Source organism: Solanum pennellii, chromosome 3 (assembly GCF_001406875.1).
Source record: "Solanum pennellii chromosome 3, SPENNV200".
NCBI lineage: Eukaryota > Viridiplantae > Streptophyta > Magnoliopsida > Solanales > Solanaceae > Solanum > Solanum pennellii.
Window position 1 is genome coordinate 4667711 of NC_028639.1, and position 26121 is coordinate 4693831.

At 32.5% G+C, this 26121-nt stretch overlaps 3 protein-coding genes across 7 annotated transcripts; 1 reads left to right on the forward strand and 2 right to left on the reverse strand.

Moving 5' to 3' along the window:
- The first annotated feature begins 926 nt into the window (after positions 1-926).
- LOC107014502 (auxin response factor 8-like) lies at positions 927-8954 on the forward strand. Of its 4 annotated transcripts, XM_015214428.2 has the most exons (14): positions 927-1399; positions 1586-1698; positions 1796-1894; positions 1992-2048; positions 2144-2299; positions 2383-2467; positions 3532-3622; positions 3743-3907; positions 4002-4124; positions 4885-4960; positions 5961-6108; positions 6590-7596; positions 7680-7870; positions 8494-8954. In XM_015214428.2, the coding sequence occupies exons 1-14, from the start codon at positions 1357-1359 to the stop codon at positions 8672-8674; spliced, it is 2535 nt and encodes an 844-aa protein (XP_015069914.1). In that variant the 5' UTR covers positions 927-1356; the 3' UTR covers positions 8675-8954. The 4 variants fall into 4 exon arrangements, with proteins under 4 accessions (XP_015069914.1, XP_015069917.1, XP_015069916.1 ...); XM_015214430.2 differs by lacking the exon at positions 927-1399 and having other exon boundaries at positions 1656-1698; positions 1984-2048; XM_015214431.2 differs by lacking the exons at positions 1586-1698; positions 1796-1894 and having other exon boundaries at positions 928-1399; positions 1958-2048.
- A 709-nt stretch (positions 8955-9663) lies between these two features.
- On the reverse strand, positions 9664-13074 carry LOC107012231 (probable L-type lectin-domain containing receptor kinase S.5). Its single transcript, XM_015212013.2, has 2 exons — positions 11696-13074; positions 9664-10568 (listed from the first exon to the last, which is right to left on the reverse strand). Exons 1-2 carry the CDS (start codon positions 12930-12932, stop codon positions 9778-9780), a joined length of 2028 nt encoding a protein of 675 aa, XP_015067499.1. The 5' UTR covers positions 12933-13074; the 3' UTR covers positions 9664-9777.
- Positions 13075-20485: 7411 nt separating this feature from the next.
- LOC107012173 (protein PIN-LIKES 3-like) lies at positions 20486-25441 on the reverse strand. 2 transcript variants are annotated; one of them, XM_015211939.2, is made up of 11 exons: positions 25284-25441; positions 24093-24270; positions 23454-23533; positions 23226-23350; positions 22926-23047; positions 22601-22828; positions 22197-22289; positions 21990-22090; positions 21530-21582; positions 21239-21424; positions 20486-20870 (listed from the first exon to the last, which is right to left on the reverse strand). In XM_015211939.2, exons 2-11 carry the CDS (start codon positions 24225-24227, stop codon positions 20746-20748), a joined length of 1248 nt encoding a protein of 415 aa, XP_015067425.1. In that variant the 5' UTR covers positions 24228-24270; positions 25284-25441; the 3' UTR covers positions 20486-20745. The 2 variants fall into 2 exon arrangements, with proteins under 2 accessions (XP_015067425.1, XP_015067426.1); XM_015211940.2 differs by having other exon boundaries at positions 24093-24262; positions 25284-25432.
- Positions 25442-26121: the final 680 nt, after the last annotated feature.

Sequence of the window (26121 nt, forward strand, 5' to 3'; positions counted from 1 at the left end):
CTTCTTTACTCACCACTAAAGAATATAATTCGGCCAAATACGTAAACAAATCGCTAAACTTGTTGACTTTTTTCCTCAAGTACCTCAACTACGTCATTTCAATTGAATAATTGAACCACCCATAATTTATTTCTTTATAACATTGTTGGTTGATTTTGATCAGCTTTTCTATTGTAAATGTCTTCAATTGTGTTTGAAATGTAATAATTTTGATTAAAGGAATGAAGACAAACCGTGTTAGTCTGATTTGTTTTCTAATGTGTTCAAATAAATGACTTAAGTAAAACACAATTATTCTCAAACATTTTCACTATCAATTTGACTAATGATTTGTGGAACAACATATATATATACTCTATCAATACCCCTCACAAATCTGGTTTCAAATCAGACAACGGTGTTTGTTTAAACGGAACAAATTATGGGGTTCAATGATTCAATAAAAAAATGGGTTTCAAATCAGACAATGGTGTTTGTTTAAACGGAAAAAATTATGAAGGTTCAATGATTCAATAAAAAAATGCTGAGAGAAAAAACCCAACAATTTTAGGTAATATGAATATGAATATCGAACTTGGAAAAAAATATAAAATATTATTGACATAGATAGTATGAATATGAATATCGATATGAATATGAATATCGAACTTGAAAAAAAATATAAAATATTATTGACATAGATAGTATGAATATGAATATCGAACTTGTAAAAAAATAATCTTTCTTCCTTGTTTGTGTTTGTTGATCATGTGCAAATATTGTATTGGATGGTCCGTACTCTGACAATGACTATTCAAGAATGGTGGCACATGCCACTTCTGTCAAATCCAATACCCCACCTCAATTCAATGGCGAAGATCATTCATGTACAAGTTTCATCAAACGGCTGTTGATTGAAGCTTTTCTCCCTCAAAAGCCCTTTCTCTGATTGAGTATACTCCTTATCTTTCTCTCTCTGTTTCTTGATTTTCTCTCTCTACTGTTATTCAGGTCGAACTTGGTCGGGTGTGCTATAAAAACAGAAAAAAGAACCTTTCTTTATCACTCACTCTTTCATAGATAGTGATTGCTCTCAACTCAACTTCTTTTTCTTCATATTCAACTAAAAATCAAGAAAAGGTAGTGTTTAGAATTTCAGAAACACTTCAAAAACTTGATCTTTTTTTCTTTAAAGCTGGTTTTGGTGTTTTGGGGTTGTTAATGGAGGTCTTGGAGAAAGAGAAGTGTTGATTTCTTTAAGGTTTGATGTTGGGGAGCTGAAATTAGGAGTCTTTTTTTAGTGGGAGGGGTGGGTGGGGTAATTGAGGGATTTTATATAATTGTCTGGATAATCATAATTTAAGGGTGTTTAAAAATATGAAGCTTTCAACATCAGGAATGGGTCAGCAAGCTCATGAAGGTATCTTCTCTTCCTTTCATGTCCTTTTTTTTCTTTCCAAGTTTGCCTTTTTATATAACCTTGTTATGTCTTTATCTGTATATTTATGCTTATGCTTTGTGTTTAGCTAATAAAAGAGAGATCTTTAAGTATTTACTTAAGTTGAACTCAATTATTGATGATGGATTCTTTATTTGGTTCTAAAAGGAGAGAACAAGTGTTTGAATTCAGAACTATGGCATGCTTGTGCTGGTCCCCTTGTATGTCTACCAACGGTAGGGAGTCGAGTGGTTTACTTTCCTCAGGGTCACAGTGAACAGGTCTTTCTCAAATTAGGCTACATTAATTTTGAACTAATTGTTGCATATATTAGTATTTAGTCAATTGCTGATAGTTACCATTGGAATTGAGTGTCAGGTTGCGGCAACAACTAATAAAGAAGTCGATATTCACATACCTAATTACCCGAACTTGCCACCACAGTTGATCTGTCAACTCCACAATGTCACAATGCATGTAGGTTCTTTGTTCATATTCTATGTTTTCTTATGAATTAGTGTTGTGTAAGTTGTAATATAGGCTTACGAGGGAATGACGATTCCTAGGATTTTAGGCAGATGTTGAAACGGATGAAGTATATGCTCAGATGACATTGCAACCCTTGACACCGGTATTTTCTGAACGATGCAATAAAGCTCATTTGCTTTTACTGATTACCGGATATTTTGTGTGAATTGGTGACAAAATATGCTGTTGCATTTTCAGCAAGAACAAAAGGACACGTATCTTCCTGTTGAATTGGGTATTCCTAGCAGGCAGCCTACTAATTATTTTTGCAAGACACTCACTGCAAGTGATACCAGTACGCATGGCGGCTTTTCTGTTCCTCGTCGTGCTGCTGAGAAAGTTTTCCCTCCTTTGGTGATAACTGGTCCACTGTCTTGTATTTTTATACCACTCTGGTTCTGAGCCTGATGTTGTTCTCATTTTCTTGTGGCTCTCAGGATTTTTCACAGACACCACCCTGTCAAGAATTAATTGCGAGGGATCTGCATGACATTGAATGGAAATTCAGGCATATTTTCCGAGGCAAGCTTCGGAGGATCCTTTCTTTGCTATGTGTAGATTTACGCCGTGTTAAGTGTATTGGGCTTTTATCTAACAGCTGGTGGTTATTTAAGTTTGCACACTTAGATATGTGCTGTCATTTAGCAATGTTTTAGTTTAATCCTCTTTAGTACTTGCTTGTTTAGAACTCTTGAGTTTTAGGTACTTCCTTCACTTGAATGTATTGTAACAACACGAATGATGATGAGTCTAGAGAAAATCTTTAGAAGTACATTTTATTTTCTTTATTGAATCAACCAGACTGAAAGAAAAGAGAAAAAAGAAGCAGGATAGTAGCTGGTGTATAGGGGTGATGTTTTGTCTTCTGTACTCCTTATGAATGATTAGAGTTGTGATTATAATTATGGAGGACTAACAATCTGTTATGTAGTAATAAAGTTGTTATTCAGTGGGCCGAGGATGAGATGGTATAGAATGTGAAATTCAAGTAGGAACTAAGGCCATATGAGGTTCACATTAGGCAACCTCAGTAGGAAAAAGTAAATCATAAATGTATAATTTTTTTTTTTTGAAAAAGGGTAAACAAAATAACAGGCTGAATAGATTAGTCGATGGCCTAGAATGGGGTAATTATAGAATGAGGAAGCAGGTCAATTGTTTGTACAAACCCATTTATCTTTAATCGTCTACTCAGTTTCAGTGGGACTGACATTGTGAGTGAGATTTGCACCAGTGCTTCGAAATTAATTGTTTAATTTATCTGAATTACCGTACATGTAATATGGTGCATGGATTATTGTAGTCTTTAGACTTATGCTATAGATTTTGGACATCCAAATGAAAATGGTCCCCATAAATGGTTCAGAGTTCTCGGCTATGTGCTCTTAATTTCTCATTTCTTTAACCTTATTATGGGACTGTTTCTCTTGTCATCCTAATCCTGTTCCCTTTGTCATTCTTGGCTTGTTTGTTGGGTCATTTGCTGGATAACTAGTGAATACTGATGTCGCTTGGAAGCATGAGCATAATGCATATGAAATTAACTAATGCTGAAATATGTTCATATTTTTTGTCTATGCATGTAGGACAGCCTAAGCGGCATCTTCTGACGACTGGCTGGAGTGTGTTTGTTAGTGCTAAAAGACTTGTTGCTGGAGATTCAGTTCTTTTCATCTGGTAGTTTAAGTTTTTTTTATCAAAATATCTGAGTAAATTTACACTTGTAGAATTGCAATTAAGTGCCTTGTTATTCCTTGAGACTTTCTCTTAAATGGTTTCTCATTGTTCCGGTGTCAGGAATGAGAAAAATCAGCTTTTTTTGGGAATTCGTCGTGCAACTCGACCTCAGACTGTGATGCCATCATCTGTTCTGTCTAGCGACAGCATGCACATTGGATTACTTGCTGCTGCTGCTCATGCTGCCTCTACCAATAGCTGTTTCATTGTTTTCTTTAACCCAAGGTGGTGCTGAGCGATTGTCTGCTTCTTCTTTTTTTTTTTTTTTAAAAAAAAGTCATATCCTTTCTGCTATTTGAACTAACACTTACCGCATCAGGGCTAGCCCATCCGAGTTTGTTATACCACTTTCAAAATACATCAAAGCTGTTTATCACACACGTGTTTCTGTTGGAATGCGTTTCCGGATGCTATTTGAGACTGAAGAATCAAGTGTTCGAAGGTACGGAAGTATTTGATCTTAGATCTTATCCTTGTTTCCTTCGTGGTTAGGTCTCTTAAATCTCTTTTGTTTAGACAAGTGCATACAGCTACTTAAAAACTTCCTTTGTCCCAATTTACGTGACACACTTCTTAATCTGTCCCAAAAAGAATGTCACCTTTCTATAATTGGTAAAAATTTTAACTTTTGAGTTCCCCACTTATCCTTAATGAAATGATTTATAGCTACAAATATGGTCAAGGAGTGGTTAAGACAACAAATTTCAAAAGTCTTCTTCTTTCTTAAACTTTATACCAAGTCAAATGGTGCGACGTAATTTGAGATGGAGGAGGGAGTAGCATATTTGTTTCTTGTAGATGGATCTTAGGCACTTTTTGATACTTAACATAAGTGGGTCTTTGATCTGGCTCCTAAACACAGATGAGTGTTTTTTTTGGATGCGGCTCCTTTGTTTTGTCAATAATTCTAGTAATGTAGGGAGAGGTGATTTAAGATGAAGGTGCAAGTTTATATGGCCCCTGTTGCTTCACTTTTTACTCATAATTTGCATATCTTGTTTAGTCCAGTGCTCGCAACAAGTAACACTAGAGTATGAATTGGGCCAACTCTGTTTTTTGGTACATGTATGTAAACCAACTAAATTGGAATTCCATAGCTGGGAATGGGAGTTAAATGACCTGATTGTGGCTATAATTGAAATTCAAGTTGACAAATTGTGTGTCAGGTTTCTTTTCTTAAATGTGGATCTGATACTTTTCAGGTACATGGGCACAATTACTGGCATTGGTGACTTAGATCCAGTTCGCTGGGCCAACTCTCACTGGCGGTCTGTCAAGGTAAATGTGTTTCAGCTCTGTCATAGTTTTTACTTTTTAGTATTTTTATAAACAATTCTTTTGAAAGCCATAGCATTTAAAACCTATGTTGCTCGGACACTTAAAAATTGTCATCAGGTGCGTGTTGGATCCTTCAGAAGTAGTGCATTTTTGAAGGATCCAATACGGGTGTGGCAACATTGTTGGAGAGTACAAGCAACTTACTTTAAAACGCATTCTGTGCACATATTAGGTTTTACTTGTATGTCCATATTATTAGGAAATTTGGAATTTTTAATAGAATATCTTTTCAACTGATTTTTCTTCCCCCAGTTTCTTTTTCGGTTGATTTCAGTCATTGATGTTGTCATGTTTCCGTGGCACTAATTTTGATCTTCAATTTATGTTGGCATGCACTAGCTTTGCCTATGTCTTAAACTAGCTATTACTTGTGCATTCTTGTCCTACATACTTTTTGACATTGCTATGCTACTTCGCACCCCACCTCTCTCTCTCTCTCTTGTGCAAACAAAATACACCTGTGAGTTCTACCTCTTTTCCTTTTCCTGTGGTTGATATCTTCAATTTTATAATATGCCCAAGTTTTTCTTCAAGAATGATGACATACTTGCCTCGGAGCTCATGGTTCTTTTGATGGCAAAGATTTATAGACTTCGTTGCCTAATTAGAAAGACTTTTACACCAGCATCAAATGCTTATCTATCAGCTTTTCAAATACAACTTTTAATAGAAGTATTTTGGTTTATTTTATCAAATCTCCAAGCTTCTTTACTATGTCAAGTTGTTTCTCCACAAGGTTGTCTATCTTTGGTGCTATGTTCATTAGTGTATAGAACTTGTTTGTCTCAGAACTCACGTAGCAAATGCAGAAATCAGACTATCTTGCTGTGCTTTTACCATCATTCGTAGGGAAATTACAAATTTACGATTGTAAAATTGTTATATGTTTGTAAACAGTTATTCTATGTTCACAGATGTCTATTTACTTGTGAAATTGTAGGTTGGTTGGGATGAGTCAACGGCAGGCGAGAGGCAACCTAGGGTTTCACTATGGGAGATAGAGCCTTTGACTACTTTTCCAATGTATCCATCTTTGTTCCCTCTTAGGCTAAAGCGGCCTTGGTATCCAGGAACTTCATCTTTTCAAGGTACTTTGCGCACTCAATGTTATGCTGCTAGGAAAGTGAAGCTGTGTAATCCTGAGGTTTCCTTGTACTACCTCCGTTTCAATTTGTGTTGTCTTACTTTCCTTTTTTGTTAGTTTCAAAAAGAATGCCTCGTTCCTTTTTTGACTACTCTTTAATCTCAACTTTTTCACATGACATATTTAAGACCACAAGATTAAAGTGCATTTGGGTACATTATACACATCTTTAGTTTTAAGACCAAAGATTTATTAGTCTTCTATTAGTTTTTTAAACTAAGTGCCAAATCAAAACTAGACGAACAATTTGAAACAGAGGGAATACTGTTTATTGAGAAAAATGTAAATTCCGTTGTCATCCAGATGGCTCTTCTAAGTAGGAAAAAACCTTTCTTTAGCAGTATCATTTATTTCATTATTTGAACTTTCAGCTTATATATGTTCCCACGGTCTATTATGAATATTTGCCGTTTGGTTTTTTGCAGAAAATAACAGCGAAGCTATTAATGGAATGACATGGTTGAGAGGGGAAAGTAGTGAGCAAGGACCACATCTACTGAATCTCCAATCTTTTGGTGGCATGTTCCCCTGGATGCAACAAAGAGTTGATCCAACAATGCTCCGAAATGATCTTAACCAGCAGTATCAAGCTATGCTGGCTAGCGGTTTGCAAAATTTTGGGAGCGGAGATCTGATGAAACAACAACTGATGCAGTTTCCGCAGCCCGTCCAATATGTTCAGCATGCAGGCAGTGTTAATCCTCTCCTGCAGCAGCAGCAACAACAACAAGAAACAATGCAGCAGACAATTCATCAGCATATGTTGCCTGCACAAACTCAAGATAACCTTCAAAGGCAACAACAGCAACACGTTAGCAATCAGACAGAGGAGCAATCTCATCAACATTCTTACCAGGATGCGTACCAAATACCAAACAGCCAGCTCCAGCAGAAGCAACCATCAAATGTTCCTTCTCCATCATTTTCAAAGCCAGATATAGCAGATCCAAGCTCCAAGTTCTCGGCATCCATTGCTCCATCAGGCATGCCAACAGTGCTGGGTTCTTTATGTTCGGAAGGAACTACTAACTTTTTGAATTTCAATATAATTGGTCAGCAGCCTGTGATCATGGAGCAGCAGCAGCAGCAGAAATCTTGGATGGCAAAATTCGCAAATTCACAATTGAACACGGGCCCCAGTTCACCCTCTCTCTCTGGATATGGGAAAGAAACTTCCAATTCACAGGAAACATGTAGTCTAGATGCCCAGAATCAATCTCTTTTTGGTGCTAATGTTGATTCTTCAGGGCTTCTCCTCCCAACAACTGTGTCTAATGTCGCTACTACATCAATTGATGCTGATATATCCTCTATGCCACTAGGGACTTCTGGATTTCCGAATTCCTTGTATAGTTATGTGCAAGATTCTACTGACTTGTTGCATAATGTAGGGCAAGCTGATGCACAAACTGTGCCCCGTACATTTGTCAAGGTGCTAATTCTGTTGTATAGGTTATGCATTTCATTGTTGCTTTCTTGCATATTACTATGATATAGATGATTTTTTTTTTGCAGGTTTACAAATCAGCGTCCCTTGGGAGGTCATTGGATATCACTCGGTTCAATAGCTATCATGAGCTACGACAGGAACTTGGACAGATGTTCGGGATCGAAGGGTTTCTTGAAAACCCTCAAAGATCAGGCTGGCAGCTTGTATTTGTTGACAGGGAGAATGATGTCCTTCTCCTTGGAGACGATCCATGGGAGTAAGTACCTAATTAACCAGAAAACTTTACATTTTGACTCTTGTACTTTGTCTATCATATTATTTGTTGTGGTTACTGCTCAAAATGTTTTGTTATTCTTTCACTTCCATTACTTCGTTTTGGATTTTTTTTCCTTGGCTACCGTAAACAGCCTCTCTACCTTTGAGGTAGGGGTAAGGTTTGCGTACTCTCTAGCCTCCCTAGACCCCACTTTGTGAGACTAGACTGGGTGTGTTATTGTTGCTTTACATTTCGACTCTGCTCCAAATTTTTTAAATCTGATGGAGCAAACAACTTTATGCTGCAAGTCCTTGTACTACTCACAGGATCATCGGGTATTTGGTAGTGATAGCTGATTATATATCAATGCTAGTACCTTTGTCTGAATTATTCGTTCTGTTAAAAAAGAAGTCTTTTTACCATCTTTCAACCCCATTTATTTTCTTTTTTCGAACTGCTATGAAATGCGTCTTCTTGAGTCGAGGGTCTATAGGAAACAACCTCTTTACCTTCCAAGGTAGGGGTAAGGTCTGCGTGCACACTGCCCTTCCCACACATTACACTTGGTACGTTGTTGGCTTTTTACCATCTTTTGTTCAAACAAAGACATGATATTATTTCAGGGAATTTGTCAATAATGTTTGGTACATCAAAATTCTTTCACCCGAGGATGTGCAGAAACTGGGGAAAGAGGAGGTAGGATCCCTAAATCGCGGTCCACCTGAAAGGATGAGCAGTAATAATAGTGCTGATGGTCGAGATTTCATGTCCGGACTTCCATCTATAGGATCACTTGATTACTGACTGTTGTCGTTGTTCGATAAACCAAGTGTGGCTCTGCTTCACAAGAGCTTGGCGTTCATTTGCTTTTGCCTAATTAATCCGGTCTCATTTCTAAGACACTGTTCTTTATGTAGTAAAGACTTAATCCCCATCTGTCATTTGTATTACAATGCTATTTGTATTAGTTAATCTTAATCACTGTACTGAGGATCAGGACATATGTGATGTAGACTAAGAATCTTGAGTTGTAAACTTGTTAATGCAGTTGAACTTTTGTGAGTAAATTCCCTTTTTTCGAAAAGGACCATGCCCGCGAAATGCCAGTACTATGCAGCTGCTTTAAAGCCAACGTGGTTGGATGATCGAGATATTGGTGAATATCACATATGATCGAGAAATGTGTACCTATGATCACATGAAAACCATGAAAGCGAGTTGATAAAGAAAAGGTAGATCCCAAAAAAGTGAAGGATGGTTGTTAACATCCCATTACTAGAAAACCCTCTTTTCTAGTTAACTCGTAGCAAAATGTTAGACCAATTTCAGGGTTTGATCGAAGAATTGTCAGGTTGTTGAGGACACTCAAATTTGGATTGTATTGGACACATGAGTCCGACTAAATTTGGATTCACGCTGAAAAGTCCTACATTAGGGGGTAAAGCTCTCTGCCGCTCTCTAGTAAAGGATGACTCCGTACCCATAATGACTCGAACCTGAGACCTGTGATATGATTAAAAATGAAAGAGTACGTACCACTTCACTACGACCCTTTGCTTGCTCTCTCTTTTGGATTGGTCTTACTCTTAGGGCTTGTTTGGTATGGTGGACCAACATAGATAATTTTGAGATAAAAAAAGTTAGTGCCACCTTATCTCTTATTTGGTTACTAATCCTTGTATAAGTTATAGCAAGATCAATAATTAAGTTATTTCTATAATATGTTGGATTAATAGTCCCAAAGATTAGTTACCTCAACCCTTTTTCTACTAAATAAATAAGGTGGAGAGGACTAATGTAAACAAACAACTTCCCTTTAGAAATTATGCAATACATTGTCATTTTTAATACAACAAACCGAACAGTCTGAGAAATATATACATGAGGTGCTATCCATGTGAAGTGGCCTAAATCAAGCTATTGCTTTGATATTCAATACTGTTGTTCTCTGAACTGTACTGAGGAGTTGTGATGGATATGGTATCGGATGAATCTATGTCAATTGGAACCATAGAAGGCCAAACAAATGATGGTTTAAATGGTGGTACTTGTGGTGGTGGTACTGATCTTGATATAACTTGAACTATAGTTTGTGTCTTAGGTCTTTGATTGGCAATTGGATGGGAGCAAGCCAGAGCAAGTAGTAACAATCTCTCTGCTTCTTCAACCACGTATTGATCCCCGAGCCTCGTGTCAACAGCTTCAAGGATTCTCCCATCGCGATGCAAGAACCAAACCCAATCAAGATAGAGTTGAAAGCCATTCACTTTAGTTCCAGGTCTTTGGCCACATATTAGCTCCAACAACACAGCTCCGAATGCATAGACATCAGAATGTTGAGTTGCTTTTCCAGTGTGGAAGCATTCTGGCGCGATGTATCCCATCGTGCCAAGTACACCTTCACCTTCATCAGCATAGGAGGTCTTTTCGTTGTCAATGGCTCGTGCTAATCCAAAATCACCTAAACGTGCATTGAAGTTTGAGTCGAGCATGATGTTGTTTGCCTTGAGATCGCGATGGACTACCTTCTGCTCGTATTCGTTGTGAAGATAGTGAAGAGCTGACGCGACTCCCGATACAATGTTGTACCTCACACTCCAGCTGAGTGGCTGCCCTGAGGAGAAGAGATGTTTGTCCAGGCTACCATTTGGCATGTATTCATATACAAGGAGTAGCTTACCATGCTTATGGCTCCATCCTGTAACAATAATATTAGCATATCATATATATATATATATATATATATATATACACTGACATCGTAAAAGAACTTTTATACCATTACCAAGTCACCATAAATGATAACTACATGTAACATTTAGATTACATTCCCATTAGAAGGTAAAGGATTACTTTACATCACTTGAAATTGTTAGTGCAACAATAACAACAACAAATTCACTAAAATCCTACAAGGGGGTACGTTTGACAAAAGGTAAGATGTAAATATCCATATTCCTATCTTTATAAGGCAGAGAGACCCTTTTTTTTGATTGACCCTAGACAACTCTCATTCTTTATTAATCTTGAGACCAACAATCTGAGCGAGATTACACCGCTGACATAGTAGCACATATAAGTCAAACTATGACAACAATAATACTGATCTATGAATGTATGCAATCTTACTCCAACTCTTATGGGATAGAGAATGGTGTTTCTGAGTGATTCTCGATAACTCTCCTTAATTCGGATTAGGGACAGACAATTTGAGCGAGTTCATGCAAATGGAGTTAAAATTATTAATGCATATATAAGCTAAATTGTTTCTACAATGATAATGATCTATAAATACATTTAATAAATACTATTTTGAGGATATCAAACCTTTACAAGACAAGGCCAAAAAAAAATTAAAAAAATTGGGTTGTATATGTGTTCCAATCAACTTTTTTAGTAGGACCAAATTTTGGAATATTTGGACCTCTCTCAATTATGATGACATGTTGTAGGGTTCCAATTTAGCCTTAATTTGGAGTTGAGTGCATTTTGAAGCAATTGTCCAATATATTATATTTATATTAATATTAGAAAGTACCAAACTTATCACAATAGCTGACATTTGAATGAAAAGTGATTTTCAAAGACAAAGGAAGCTTCCCTTTAAAAAAAAAAAAAGTTTGTTCAAACAATAATTCAAATTTAATCGATATAAAAACATTAAATAATTTCTTTTATATAATCAATTTGAATAATCAGAATTACTCGATATTTATGAAATATTCTTTTTTGCTGATCTTTTCATCCTTTATCCTAACTTAAACAAAGAACAAATACTCAAAAAAAAAAAAAACATAAAAAGTAAAAGTTTAAAAAAATACTTACCAAGTAATTTGACAAGATGTTTATGCCTTAAACGGTTGATAATTGTCAACTCAGCCAAGAAATCATCTTGACCCTTGATACTTTCCCTAGAAAACCACTTCACAGCAATTTCCATTTTTTCACCAACTAAATACCCTTTATACACAACTCCAAATCCACCTTCACCAAGTTTATTTTTTTCATCAAAATTATTAGTAGCTTCTTTCAATTCTTTAAACTCAAAATCCCTAGGCATTCCAGGTAAACTCTTTAATGCACCTAATATAGTAGATTCTGACCTATTATCATCCCTTTTTTTCTCATTAAAAAAATAATAATACCCAAAATACCCTGACAAAATTAATAAAACAATCAATAGTGTCACACCAACACTTACACTTATTATTACCACCTTTTCTTGATTATTCTTCTCTTGAAAATACTCAACTGTTAAATTCCATCTCAACACACAATTCAACTGTTTGAAATGTCCTGTTGAAGCTGAGAAACCAAAGTATGAATCTTCATTTACAATTTCTTTCAAATCAACATTGTGTGTTAGTATTGGTACTTTTGGCCTTGTTGGTGTTGCCCCATTTTTTGTCATTTGTTCAATAATGTACACATCAAGTATTTTCTTGATTCCATCATATTGTATCCATATGTTGTAGAATCTTTCACCTATTGGAGCTAGTTCAATTCCATATGGTGTTAAAGATTTTGATTTAACGGATTCAACGTTGTTGATATCAATCCCAATATGATTATCATCAATATCGAATTCTTGTTTGAATGTATCTAGCTCAATCGCGATTATTTTGTTGGATGGTGCACCATTTGTTGTAGCGTTCGTTAGGCCCAAGTACTGACCCTGGCTGTTTAGTGGCAAATCCAAATTTGGACATATCAAGAATGCTAGACCTTCGGCTGCTGTTTTGTTATCCGGTCTATAAATGTTTACTAGGAATGACGTGTTGAAAGACGCTGTCCTTGAAATATCGTCTACCCATAATTTGAAAGGTTGTTTTAGTAGGATTCTGCCTGAATTATTTAACGTTTTGTAAGCAGTGGAAGCTGTGTCAGGGGTGATTTGAAGTGCTTGATTGCTTATTTGTGCAGGATATTTGATTTCAAGTAAAGGAGCATATGTGTGATCAAAAGGATCACCATATTGTTTGTCAAATGTTATGATTTTGGCTTGTGATATGAGTTGAAGACAAGAGAAAAATATGAAGATTTTTGGTGTGAAAAATTCCATGTTTTGTTTTTCATGTAGTGAAAAGAAGTATAGAGATGTGAGGGATTTTAATAAGAGGAAGGGTCAATAAAAGAAGCTATTTTGAAGCATGTTGGAGTTGTGTAAAATGAGATATTAGAGGAGACATATACAATTTTATAATGATGATATATAATATGATAATATATGGTTGAAGTTTGAACTTTCAACTTTGAATATGTTTTGTTTTTTTTGGTCTTTCATTGCACTACTAGGAACTTGACACCTCCCTATCTCAACCACCCACACTAATTATCCTCAAATTTGTTTGGTACTTTTGTTGTAATGGTTAATTTTTTTTTAAACCTGAAGTAACTGATAAAATTAATGTCATCTGAGTAAGAGAACAATCATCTATTACAAAAATGTAGGATAAGACTGCTTACAAAAGAGGTTATATGTTCGAATTGTGAAAATAATTTATTGTAAAATGTAGGATAAGACTGCTTATAATAGAGATTCTTGTGTTCTGATTCTTCATTGAACTCCGTGCATACGGAGAGTTTAGAACACCCTGAAGGAAAGTTTTGGTATAACTAGTAAAGTTCTTGTCATATGTGACCAAAAGGTCACATGTTTGATATGTGAAAAAAGGCTCTTGAAATAAAATATAAAATACGACCGCGTATGTATAATAGGCATTTTGTCGAAAAGTTACCCTCCTATTTTAGTTTTACCTTTGGTTTACTTTGAAGTCATTCACATATACTTAGTATGCTTAGCAACTTTAGAGACAGATTTATGATTTGACTATTATGATATTGAAGTATAGAGTGAAGTAATTTTAAATAATAGCTAAAAATAGAAGAGTAATTAATTTATTTTTTTTCGAAGTATTTTGACACATAAAATTCATCTAATTCATGTTAAAAAAAATTTTAAAGTAGAAATTAAATATGAGATAGTTTACTAACAAAAAGAATATGAATGATATTTAAAGTATAACTATTGCAAAACTAAAATACTTTTTATGCAGTAGAGTAAAAATATATCTTTAATAACATTTTTGCTATTTTTTATATGGTATATTTTTATTTTTATTTAAATATTTTTTTATATGGTGTATGTCCTGTTATTCATCCTTTTTCCTGCTAATATACAAGGAAGTTGCCACCTTCCTTCCTTTTGTCTTCTTATTTGATAATAATGGATGATATTGATGGGCACATTCAAATTTGGATATATTTATTAGTATTTTATTTTGAAATGTTAGTACGTAATCGAATATTATCATATTTTTTAATTTGATAATAACAGATGGTCATATACAAATTGAAAATCAAAGAATCGAATTAGTCCAAATTGATTTTTTTGACTTTGAGTATTTATGTCCATCTTGCTACGAATATATGCAATTAAAAGAACTTTATGTCTACGCAATAATTAAAAAGGTTTTTTTTTGAAGAAAAAGGCAAAAGGATTATTCCATTACATAAAATTAACAAATAAATTGATAAAAGTAGCTTTCAATTGTACAAAAAGGAATGTGTATATGCATTTAAATATTTTAAATAGTAGGATTAGGTTCTTTTATTAGTGTGAATATTGATCATGCATCATGACCCTGCTGAGCTAATTAATTAATTAATTAATTCTTTTAGGTATATAATAAAATTTCATATGGACCACAAGGATGTTGATTAGTTTGGAGTAACTTGTATTTAAAGAAATTAAAAAAAAGAGGAGAAAATAAAGTATGAAGTGACATAATAATAATAATAATAATAGTAATGTATAAAAACCTTCAAGTTACTTTTCTTATCATTATTTTTGGTTCTTTTTGGCTGTCTTTTATTATTTTATTTATTTACGGATAATAATATTTTTTATTCCTCAATTATTTCTGGGGCACGAAAAAACTCATATTAAGCAATGCTCCATCATCATTAGTAGAAAGAGGAGGCACGATAATGAAAATTAATCCATCTCAATCTACTAACAGTATTTTGTTTTAGTAATGAATTTTTTTTTTTAAAAAAAAAAAGATCGCTCTATCGAAAAAAATTTATATAAAGCTTAGTACAAACGAATCAAATCATTTCTCTTTAAATGGAAGTGATTGAACTTCACTCACTTTGGCAACACGAGTTGATTACGAAATAACATTTTAATTAATTTTCTATTTGGTAAACACGCTTTAATTCATTAAATTCAATACCGTTAAAAATTTTAGAACAAATTTTAATTGATCCTTCTGATTGGAATTATAAATTTTTGGTCTCATTATGTAGGAAATATGTCGTGTATGGACTATTTTTAGAAGTATACTACTTCCAAATATGGAAAACAAACTTAGAATAACACAAGCTAATAAATAGTCGAACAGTACGATTAATAATTCTCAAAATTAACAAAAACACTTTTTAGCGATATTAAATATACATATTAATAAAGAGCGGTAGAGTCTTTATCGATAGTAATTAATTGTCATTTGATTAAAAGTCACTGAAAACTTTAGGGACATATATAAAGAATGTTAATTGACCCTAAAAGTACATATTTTCAATGACAATTAAGTTATGCCGTTAATAATTGCTGGTAAGGATATTTTTTTGTGTAGCGTATTCACAAGAAAACGATAAAAAGGGCACGTTTTCACTAATTAAAAATCAAATTACTTAGTCAATATTACAAATATTAAAATTAATTTTTTTAATAATTAGGTCACGAAAAATATTATTAGCCCTTTACTTTTTATTGTTTGAAAAAAAGGGAAAAAGAAGAGAAAGTGAAAAGACTTTATTTATTTTCTTTCTTTAGTTAATTTGAGTTGACAAATATTTTTGTGGATGCATTATTTTCTTTTCTTCACACTGCCAATATTTTTTATTTTTACATATAGCTTTAATATATGTTGTTTTTTTACCCGATAATTATATTAATTTTCATTTAAATTTGATTTTATTTTTAAAATCATATTGGAATTAAATCGCTTTTTCATAAATAATAATTTTCTATCCAACAAAATTTGAAATCGAAATCTCTCGAGAATAAAGATATCAACCAACTAATTATCATAAAGCTTACACTTTATACAAAGCAGAAGTCATCATTTACGGTATATTTTAAATTATAGAAAAAATGCACACATTTTTTTTAAAAATCAAATAACAATTATGTAAAGTTCAATTTTTTCCTCTAAACTTTACGTTATTGTTAATTTTTTGATAAATTATTTATACTTTTTGTAACTGAATTTTTAAAAAATTATTTATGCCAATTATAAAGTAAATTTTTAATATGTTATTGTTTAGTTGTTTTCTCTATCTTTTGGCTCTCTTTTTTGGTCCTTCTTCTCTTTTGGGCCAAGTTTTGCTCTCACACTTGGTTAACACATATTATATATGACATAAGTATTAATTACATCAATTAGTTAAGTGGAATCTATATAAAATTCACATATTATATATAAGAGATAAATATTAATTACATCAATTAGTTAAGTGGTATCTATATAAAATTAGTCAAAGTATGTTTGGTACGTAGGAAAATAGAAAATGATTCTTGAAAAAAAAAGCGAGTTTATCAATGGTTGATGAGTAAGGAGCTAGGAAAATATTTATCCAAAAAATATTTATGCATAATACATAAATATGTCTTTTAACTTGGCTTAGCTGATAGTTATGTCCTCCAATTTTGTTGTGTCCAAAAAAACACTTAAACTTGTATAAAATTGAACAAGTAGGTACATGTTTCCTACGTGGCATAATATACAAAAGACACAAAATTGTCATGTAGGACGAATATGTATTTGTTCAATTTTTTAAAAGTTTAAGTGTCATGTCATATATTTATATATTTATAGGTATCGATTGTCATGTAGGACGAATATGTATTTGTTCATAGTTATCGATTGAAGCCAAGATTAAGAATCATGTTTATGTATCATGTCATATATTTATAGGTATTTAATAAAAATACTATGACGGAATGAACAGCGAGAGTGGAGGTTCACGGGTGGAAGAGGTGGGATGAATGCGGGGTTGAGATTGGGGCGTTAGGTGAATCGAGAGGAGATAATGCATTTGAAATGTCACTTATGAAACTTATTTTTTTTACTAAATCATTTATTCTCTCAGTTTTGTGAACTTAATTTTCTACCAAAATATTTTAATTAATAAAATATATGAAAAAATATAAAATTATTTTCCTCCTTACCAAACTCACCAATAGAGTCAAAAGTAGGAGGAGATTAATTGGTTCTACGCAGATTAATTGGCTCTATGCCTTTATATAAAGTAAAGTCAGTATTAAAGAAAAAATCAACTAAAAAATCTTATTTTAATTTGTTCATCTCAGATGGACCACATGGGGAACTATATAAATATAAAAGTTGTAAATTTTTTTAATTTCATGCATAATTAAATAAATAAAATATAGAAGGTCTTGATGTAATTAGTAAAATCGTTATCATATTATCAAGAGTGTCTTGAATTTGACGTATATGGAAATAGCCTTTTTGCAAAAATGTAGGATAAAGATAGTGTTGCGATCCTTCCACCTGGATTCCGCGCTTAGCGAAAACTTAAGCATCAAACTTTCTTAAAAATTTAAATTTTAAATAAAATAATCACACACTTCACAACGATATCTAAACAGATAAAGATCCTAACTCGAGTCTCACCGTCATACATTATTTCTAAAAAATTATATACTTTGAATCATAAAAAGAAAAAAAAATCACACCCTTCACTTAATAAAACAAGTCGTCTTTAATAAAAATATGATAAAAATATTACCATTACTTAACCAAAAAAGTGTTACAAATTTAATGAGCATCTAGCACAATAACGCTATTACCTCTGGACATCAAATATTTCACTTCTATTGATTATTAGTTTAAAACCTAGAAATCAATTAGAATAAGAAAATTAAAACAATAATAAAGGAGGTGATAGAAAAAAGAGAGATAAACTTTTTTTTTTTTAAAAAAGAAATTACTTTGACTTTTAAACAAAAGAAAATTAAAAAATAATTTCCACGATTTACATGCTTTTAATAAATAAATAGGAGTCCGAAGCTTAAAGAGCAAAAAAGATTATTGAAAATTCCAAAAGGACATATCAATTTTTGTTTTAACAAAAGGGGCAAAATCGCTATTGGCATAGTGATTTAATTTTACGTCGTTACTCTGTTAAAGTTCAAAATCGCTGACGTTCGACCGATTTTCTCCAAAAACTCTTTTTTAAAAAAAGAATATCGCTACCTCAGTAGCAATTTGGCCAATTTCTTCTTTTTTAAAAAATAAAATCGCTGTTATGACAGTGTTTTTAATATAAAAATATTTTTAAAAATAAATTTAGATTGAAATTCGCTCCATATAGCGATTTTAGTAAAAAGAAAAATTAGATCACAGCCTTAACAGCGATTTTATTGATTTTTGTTAAGTCGCTACAAATGATTTTTTTTATCACCATAAATTTTTTTTTAAAAAAAACAAATTGCTGGCAGCGAATTTAGTAAAAGAATTTAGTTTATTTATGTGTAAAATAGATCAAAAACAAAAGAAATTACCTTTTTCGTGGCTTAACATTAGGAAAAAAAGAAGGAAGCAATTTTTAAAAAAAGAAAAAAGAAAATCATCAAAATCGCTGCTTAGGCAGCGATTTTGAAGAAAAAGAATTCACTCAATTTTTTTAAAAATTAAAATGTTGTCACGGCAGAAAATTTTTTTTTTACAAAAATGCTGCAGGGACAGCGGTTTTCTGAAAAAATAAATAATAACTGAATAAAATTACTGATAGATCAGCAATTTTAATCTATTAACGGAGTAACAATGTGAAAATAAAATCGCTCCTTCAATAACGATTTTGTCCTTTTGATAAAAAAATTAATTTGCTCTTTTGATATCTTTATTAATTTTTTTTACCTTTTAAATTTCGAACTCAAATAAATAGTGCAATATAATGATACAAGAAAGGACAAGTATAATGAGTACATCAATTGAACATATATGTCTTGGTTATTAAAATTATAGAGCATAGAGTCAAACATTAAGATGATTTTTGGTGCATTTATTACTGACACATCAAATAAGCGAGTTAGACTGAACTAAGATGAATTAAAATATATTTAATTAATAATAAATTGATTCATTACTTGAATTGAGATCAATTTGAATTACATATTTAATCCAAATCAGTACACTTTTTAATTGGGTAAAATTTATTCGAATCGGATGTTTAAATCAAGTCAATAATGCATGCATGTGTTTAAATTTATAGTTCATTTTACTTTATTAAATTACATAATAATAAAAATTACGTTGACTTGATGTAAATATCTGATACGGATAAATTTTTTCCTAATTAATAGAGAAAATAATTGTTGGAAAGCAAGTCAATTTTAGTAGTATAAAGTGAAGTCAATATTAAAATAGAGTTGTGGTAAGGTGGACCAAAGACTTTTTTTTGTTGTTGTTCATATTGTAAATATAATTAGTTGATACTTATTCACATCTTCACTTTCTTCTAATTTAATTTTTTCTTAATATTTACCTAATGATGTATTAGAAACTTTGGCATAACACAATGATAACTATTTAACAAACTTTTTAAAAAGTTTGTATGCAAGTTGCAAATATTGCTAAAATTTTCAGAAGTGGATATATCAATGATTTGAGCCAGTGAGCCAGATATTTGATTACTTTAATATTCAGAATGTTGTTGTTATTGTTGTTTTAATTACATTCATAAACAACAAAAATCCCTCTAGTTAATAAGTAAATTGAGTTTTTAATGTAATAAATTTTATCAGAATTTGTACTTTGGATATATGTATCACGTAGATCTAAATACATATATCTCAAATATATATGATCAAAATTAAGTGTAATTTATACACGATATACTATAGTAAAGTGAATTCACATGTATCTGGCTCTCTCCTGTAACTCTCTCTTATACTCGTTCGCCTCTTTCCTATCTCGCTCACTTCTCTCCCTATTTATCTGTATTTTAGAATGTATATGATTTATTTCAAATATAATATGCATATGATGTGATTCACCATTTTGCTTTCTCAAGTACAATTATATAGGAAAAATTACATGAATTGATTCATTTTAATAAATAATTACTGATTTTAGCGAAACTTTTTTCTTATTATCATTTATAGTAATAATATGTTAAATCTGCAATATATATTAAAAGTGAATTATGTATGCAATATATATGAATTATAATTGTTTTTGAAATATATTATGTTTGTTTGATAGAAATTTGACACATTGTATTAAAATGTGATAAATGTATTATCCATCATTAAAACTTGTATTATATGTAAATAATAAATTGTTCATTGTATTAAACTTGTATTATAAATGAATTAAAAGTAATCAAGTGAAAAAAATATTATTGCTACAAATGATAAATATTCTTTTATTATAATATATTTACGTAAATTTTCCAATTAAATATGTTTTTTGTTTTTTTTAGTTTTATTACATTCATTTTATTTGTTATATTTTTTGTTTTTTGCCTTTTTCCTGTCTAATTCCTTAACAAATAAATCATAACCACATTTATTCATTATCCTCAAGTCAATCAAACACAATATTTTGTTCATGAATATATAATTTTTTTTACAAATGAACCCAAAAAATGACATTCCAATATACTAAGCTTCCGCTGTACTCAAGCTTATAAAAGACATTTAATCCATTGTACGCAATATTACCTTTGCATTTCAATTACAAATTATTTTCTCAAACTTAAATCTATATGACCTCCTGGTAACACGACAACAAACACTCAACGTTGCATCAAGGCTCCCCTCGAGATATAAAAAGTATTGATCAGGACAAGATATACATGAAGTATGTCGACCAAAGGGTCAGAGCAACTGCTGCCACAGCATAATTCCAAAACATGATAACAGAACATTCACTTTCACCAATTTCAAACAACTGTGTGATAGTACCTGCAAATACTTCACTCATTAATCTCAATGTTTTCGGAGGATCCGACACACACAACACAGTATTTTTAAAAAGTCTGAGCGATATATAGTTTATTAAAAGAGTAAAGGGACAAATATACTTCTCAACTTTGCGATTTAAAATGGATGTATCTCTTGTTTAAAAAAATGGTTTATATCAAGTATATGCATAATTTTTCTAACGAGAGGTATATCCACTCTAAAGCACTTAGAGATCAATGAGGAAACTCATACTCCGCTCATCGATCTCACGTTTTTGGAGGATCCGACACAGTATTTTTGAATAGTTTGAGCGAGATAGTTGATTAAAACTTGAGATGAAATGAGGGATCATTACAAGTGAACTTTACCTATAGCCATTGCAGGTGGAACTGCATATTGAAGCAGAAGAACAAAGTGATATAAAGGATCTGTTCCCACCATGCCTAGATCTTTTGCAACTGTAATAACAGCAACACCAATGATAGGCAAGATAACGAATCGAACTACAATGATCCCGAAAAGAAGCCAAATTCCCACTCCTGATCGCTTGAAACCTGAACGAGTACGTAAATAGTAGTTGAAATGATGTTACAGAACAATGCAGTGGATTTCGAATGATATGCGATTGTATAGGATACTAAGTTCGATATACTACTTACCTCTTAGAAGATTCGCGCCCATTATAATGGTCATTGATGGAATTGCTGCCTCCCTGCAGTAGATAAAATCGTGTAACCAAATGGCCGCGTTAAGAACCAAGAGAGTAATGATGGAAATGCTCTACATGCTACGCCATGGTTGAGTTTGCCTTAAGAGTTGAAGGTCTTTCAAAAACAAACTCTCTACCTCCAACGAAATGGGTGCGGGGGTAAGGTGTATGTGCACTATACCCTCCAGAGACCCTACATGTGGCGGATTACACTGGATATGTTGTTGTTACATTAGAGATTCGTTGGGAGAGTAACTTTGGTTCAAACTTTGTATTTGTCTTAAGAAATCTATTTAATATGTATAAATTATTAATTTACGTTGGTAAAGAGCTATGAGGATTCAGGCAACAGATATGATATACCCTCCTACAAGTAACTCAAGTATCATTATTTGCATGAGGAATCATACCCTAGCAAAACAACGGAACTCTCAACGAAACGAAGTGGAGCACCAGAGCCAACCATGAAATTTTGGATGGGAGATATTGAAGCAATGATAATGCCAATAACCTACAAGAAACGATAAGCCACGTATAAAGAAAGAACGGAACAAGCATGCATCCATGAGCCTAATTGGGATGACATTGTGTTATGCAGTTGAGCACCATTGTCATACCGTTGCAACTGTAGGTGGTCTGAAAAGAACACTCAGGTCGATATATTCCACCAACGACTTCACCTTCTTCTCAATGATAGTAGGTACCGAAACCTGTTGTTTCGAGTTGTGAAGTGTTTATATTTGATTTTTTGAACATCAAACAACTTAAAAAGTAATAAATGAGGATAAATCTTAATGAAAAGTAGTGGAACAAAGTACAATTGTTATAACACTTTCTTGATTATTGATTACGAAAACGATTACATGAAACCAACAGAGGTTCATAATCTATTATTTGTTCATATTTAGTAGAAACTACAAATGAAGTAACTCCTTAATTTTAATGAAGTTTTAAATAATGCAGTTATTTTCGCCTATACAATATCCGTCTCATGGTGCATGAGAAAAAGTGAAGAAAATACCTTGGTTTCGTCGATGGATCCTTGGTAAATAAGCTCAGCTGAAACTTCAGCACCTTTTGAGTTGCTACTTGGTAGTAATGTTTGTGTAGTACTATCCAAGGCTCGTCTTGACGTTTCACTGTGGCTATTTTCTCTTAATTTGGAGTAGGCTGAGACATCCCCGTCATCCCTTTTTCCATATGCCCGTATGATATTATATACATATGACCAAATGCCTATAGCTCCTATCTGGAAACAGAATAATAAAACCAAGCTGAAGGTCATCACATCCAAGACGGAAATTGTTTATGTTTTATCACGGATAGAATGAAGTTGTATTCAATACCCCCATAGAGAGGGATACGTAGCCCATCCCATTTATCGAGCACGTAGATGAATCTCCAAACGGATTGTTTTTCTCGGCGCAGATGGCTGGGATTATAATGACAGGCAAGTTCCCCATGTTTCCTGTCATGATCATTTTTTGCAGAAACTCGTGAGTATGAATACGGACTTAATGATTCAGAAGAAAAACTTGAAAGTTTTAGGAAAATCCATCAGAGGATGTTACGAAGAAAAAGTTTGTGTTTGAAGATCGATAAGTTCTAGCATACTAAAGAAAAACGACAAAATGCTGTTGATCTACCTCCCGCGCAACAACCAATAACAAGGCCGTGCAAATGCTGAGGCGTTCTAGTGATTTTGACAAGTATCCACCCGAGGGCTGATCCAACAAGAAAGGTAATAAGAATACTCACTGGAACGAACCACCTGTACTTGAAACAAATGTACCAGAAACACAAGAAATGTTGAAAACTAAGGAAAATGTACAAATGCATTTAAACGAAAGGTGGAGAGACAAGAATGCACCTACAAAGAAAATAACCCCGTCGCTGTACTTGAACTGATGAGACCACTAGCACAAAGTGATGGAAAGAAGACGTAGAATACAAGCTGCCCAAAATTAAAAAAAGAAAACATAAGACCGTCTTTAGTCCTTGCAAGGTTAGTTAGACGACAAAACTACTCTGCTTTCCGTTTTCATTTTCTCTTCAAGGCAGTTAAATATTTGTTTGTCGTGGAATATAAGACAACTTGACGATAAAAGGAAAATCTATACGGGAAAAATGCTACATATAACCACCCGTCTTTCAGTTTCATGCTTAAATGTTGCTCGGACTTTTCAACAATGTTGACAACTATGTGTCGGATCCTCCAAAAGTAGCTCATTTTTAGAGGATTTGACACACGTGCAGCAACATTTTTGGACTTCCCGAGCAACACAGCTTATAGCAGACTACCAATTCACACATATATTTCTGAGTAAACACAAGCAGATAATTTAACTCTCACGAAAGCAGAACGTTTCAGCACATCACCATCCACACGAGAAAACACACAGGTAGAAATCAGCAGTATATAATAATATCTGATTGCATAATCTTTCATTTGCTTTTACTACTTTGATTAAAACGCGGAAGGAGGATGCATTAGCAGTCTCATGTCAACTTACATTGTTCAGATGGTGCCGTCCTTCTGCAGTCAAAATACTAACATGATCCAATGCAAGATATAAGCCAACAACCGCAATCAACAACGTTTTCAGAACAGGCATTAATGCCAAGAAAAACAATTCCTCAATGTTCATCGTAAATACTCTTCTACAACCTCACAAATGTCCTCCTGCAAGTCTATATGCATCGAAAGATTAGGCAATAAAGTAACTTGAATCCGTAAAACACTAAACATCATTTAACTTATTAACCAAGAATTTCCACCCGAGACCTCTTCCGAGTTGCAAAAACCATAAATAACGTAACATCTAAATGTCAGCCAAAGGTATTCCCTTTCTCTACAAGCCAGAAAACACATATCCTTTCCTCAAGCTCGGATTTGTTGAAGACATAATGAAGTAAATAAAAGTATAATCTCTCTAACAACTTAAGCTTTTAGATGAGATAATGACACAAATTTAACAGGACTCAACCGCAAAAACAAACATCATAAATCTCTTTTCCAAGTTAATAATTCGAAAACAATAAGATATTTCAAGAGGTTAATTACACCTACCATCACTAAACATACTCACCAAAAACACAAAAACAAATCTTTTGCAACAGTAAAGTCACTAAAGAATAGGATAGCTCGCATAGAAAGATTCAAATCGCCAAAAAGTCAAATTTCGACTTCCTGTCATAATAACTATTAGTTGAACGACCATACGAAAAATTTTATCGATCATTGATGCAAATCATCATGCATTTTAGCTGCAACTACAACTAATAGCTAAAATCTTGCCTCTTCATGCAAGTAACTAGATAGAAAAAAAAAACATTTTCCCACAATCAATCAATCAATCAACTACGCCTCAATCGCGAATTAACTACAATCAATTATATTTCTTTCTAGAAGATCCAAATAAACTAAATTCAACAACTTTATACTTCTTATAAATTGGACCATAAAAGCAATTTAAGGATGATGGAACTATACAACTGACAGAGGCGGATTCAGAATTTAAAGTTTATAAGTTCCAGATTCTAGTATTTAAAGTTATTAAGTTCTAAGCTAATATTTTCTATATATTCAAATGATTTGTTTAAATACAGAACACAAAATTTGTACCAAAAACTACTGAGTTCAATCAAATCCATAATCGAAACACACACACAAAAAAAATGAAGATGAATGTGAAGTGACTTACAAATTTAGAAAACTGGTTCCCGCTTAAACTTTCCCAAAATTGGTTTTAATTTTATGAAAGTTATCATAGAGATTCAAGAACTGTTTTTCAGATATATAGTATGAATTTGGACAGTTTTTGTAAATTACACAAACACCCCTTATTTCCATTTGTAACATATTGGACCTCCACTTTTCCTTCTGTAGTCCATATTGCAGTACCATTAAATTTAGATTTATATTAAGAAAAAATTACTATTTGACAAAGTCAATTTATATTTACGAAGAATTAAACTTAATATCTAACGTTAAATAATAAAATATTTATCACTTTGCTACGATGATATTGTTTGTCACTTTCCCTAGTCTTTTAGTAGTATAAGGACTATGGAGTTTTATACACACTATTTTATTGGTATGAATAAAGTCACTTTTCCATTAGATATTTTTGAAAGTTTAATTGATGAGTAAAAAAATATTAAAATATGAAGTATTAAATTATGTTACTAATATTATCAACCAAATAGGAGTGTGTCTTGGTGATTATTTTTTTTTTTAAGTATTAAAATTAATTTAAATGGTGGTTAGAATTGAATTTTTTTTAGCATTAAAATTAATTAAAATGGTAGTTAGAATGGATAATATATAGTGATTTGAGAATCATGAAGATTTCGAGGATTCATATTCTATAAATTAAAAATATTAGATGATTTTTTTATAATTTCATGTGGAGTAGTAGTGTGTGAAAATTGGATCACACACTATAATTGTCTAAAAAAGATGGAAAGATATTTTTCTCCTATTAATAAAAAAGAAATCTTGAAGATATTTATGGATAATCAAAATATTCGAAAATGATT

Bases quoted from the DNA above. Each gene is read 5' to 3' on its own strand.
- LOC107014502 (XM_015214428.2), top strand. From the start codon at position 1,357: ATGAAGCTTTCAACATCAGGAATGGGTCAGCAAGCTCATGAAG. The intron at 1,699-1,795 runs GTCTTTCTCAAA...ATTGAGTGTCAG, and splicing joins CTCAGGGTCACAGTGAACAG to GTTGCGGCAACAACTAATAA. The intron at 4,125-4,884 runs GTACGGAAGTAT...GATACTTTTCAG, and splicing joins GAAGAATCAAGTGTTCGAAG to GTACATGGGCACAATTACTG.
- LOC107012231 (XM_015212013.2), bottom strand. From the start codon at position 12,932: ATGGAATTTTTCACACCAAAAATCTTCATATTTTTCTCTTGTCTTCAA. The intron at 10,569-11,695 runs GTAAGTATTTTT...TTATTGTTACAG, and splicing joins ACATCTTGTCAAATTACTTG to GATGGAGCCATAAGCATGGT.
- LOC107012173 (XM_015211939.2), bottom strand. From the start codon at position 24,227: ATGAACATTGAGGAATTGTTTTTCTTGGCATTAATGCCTGTTCTGAAA. The intron at 23,534-24,092 runs GTAAGTTGACAT...AATTTTGGGCAG, and splicing joins GACGGCACCATCTGAACAAT to CTTGTATTCTACGTCTTCTT. The intron at 21,583-21,989 runs GTATGATTCCTC...TATCTACTGCAG, and splicing joins AGTTCCGTTGTTTTGCTAGG to GGAGGCAGCAATTCCATCAA.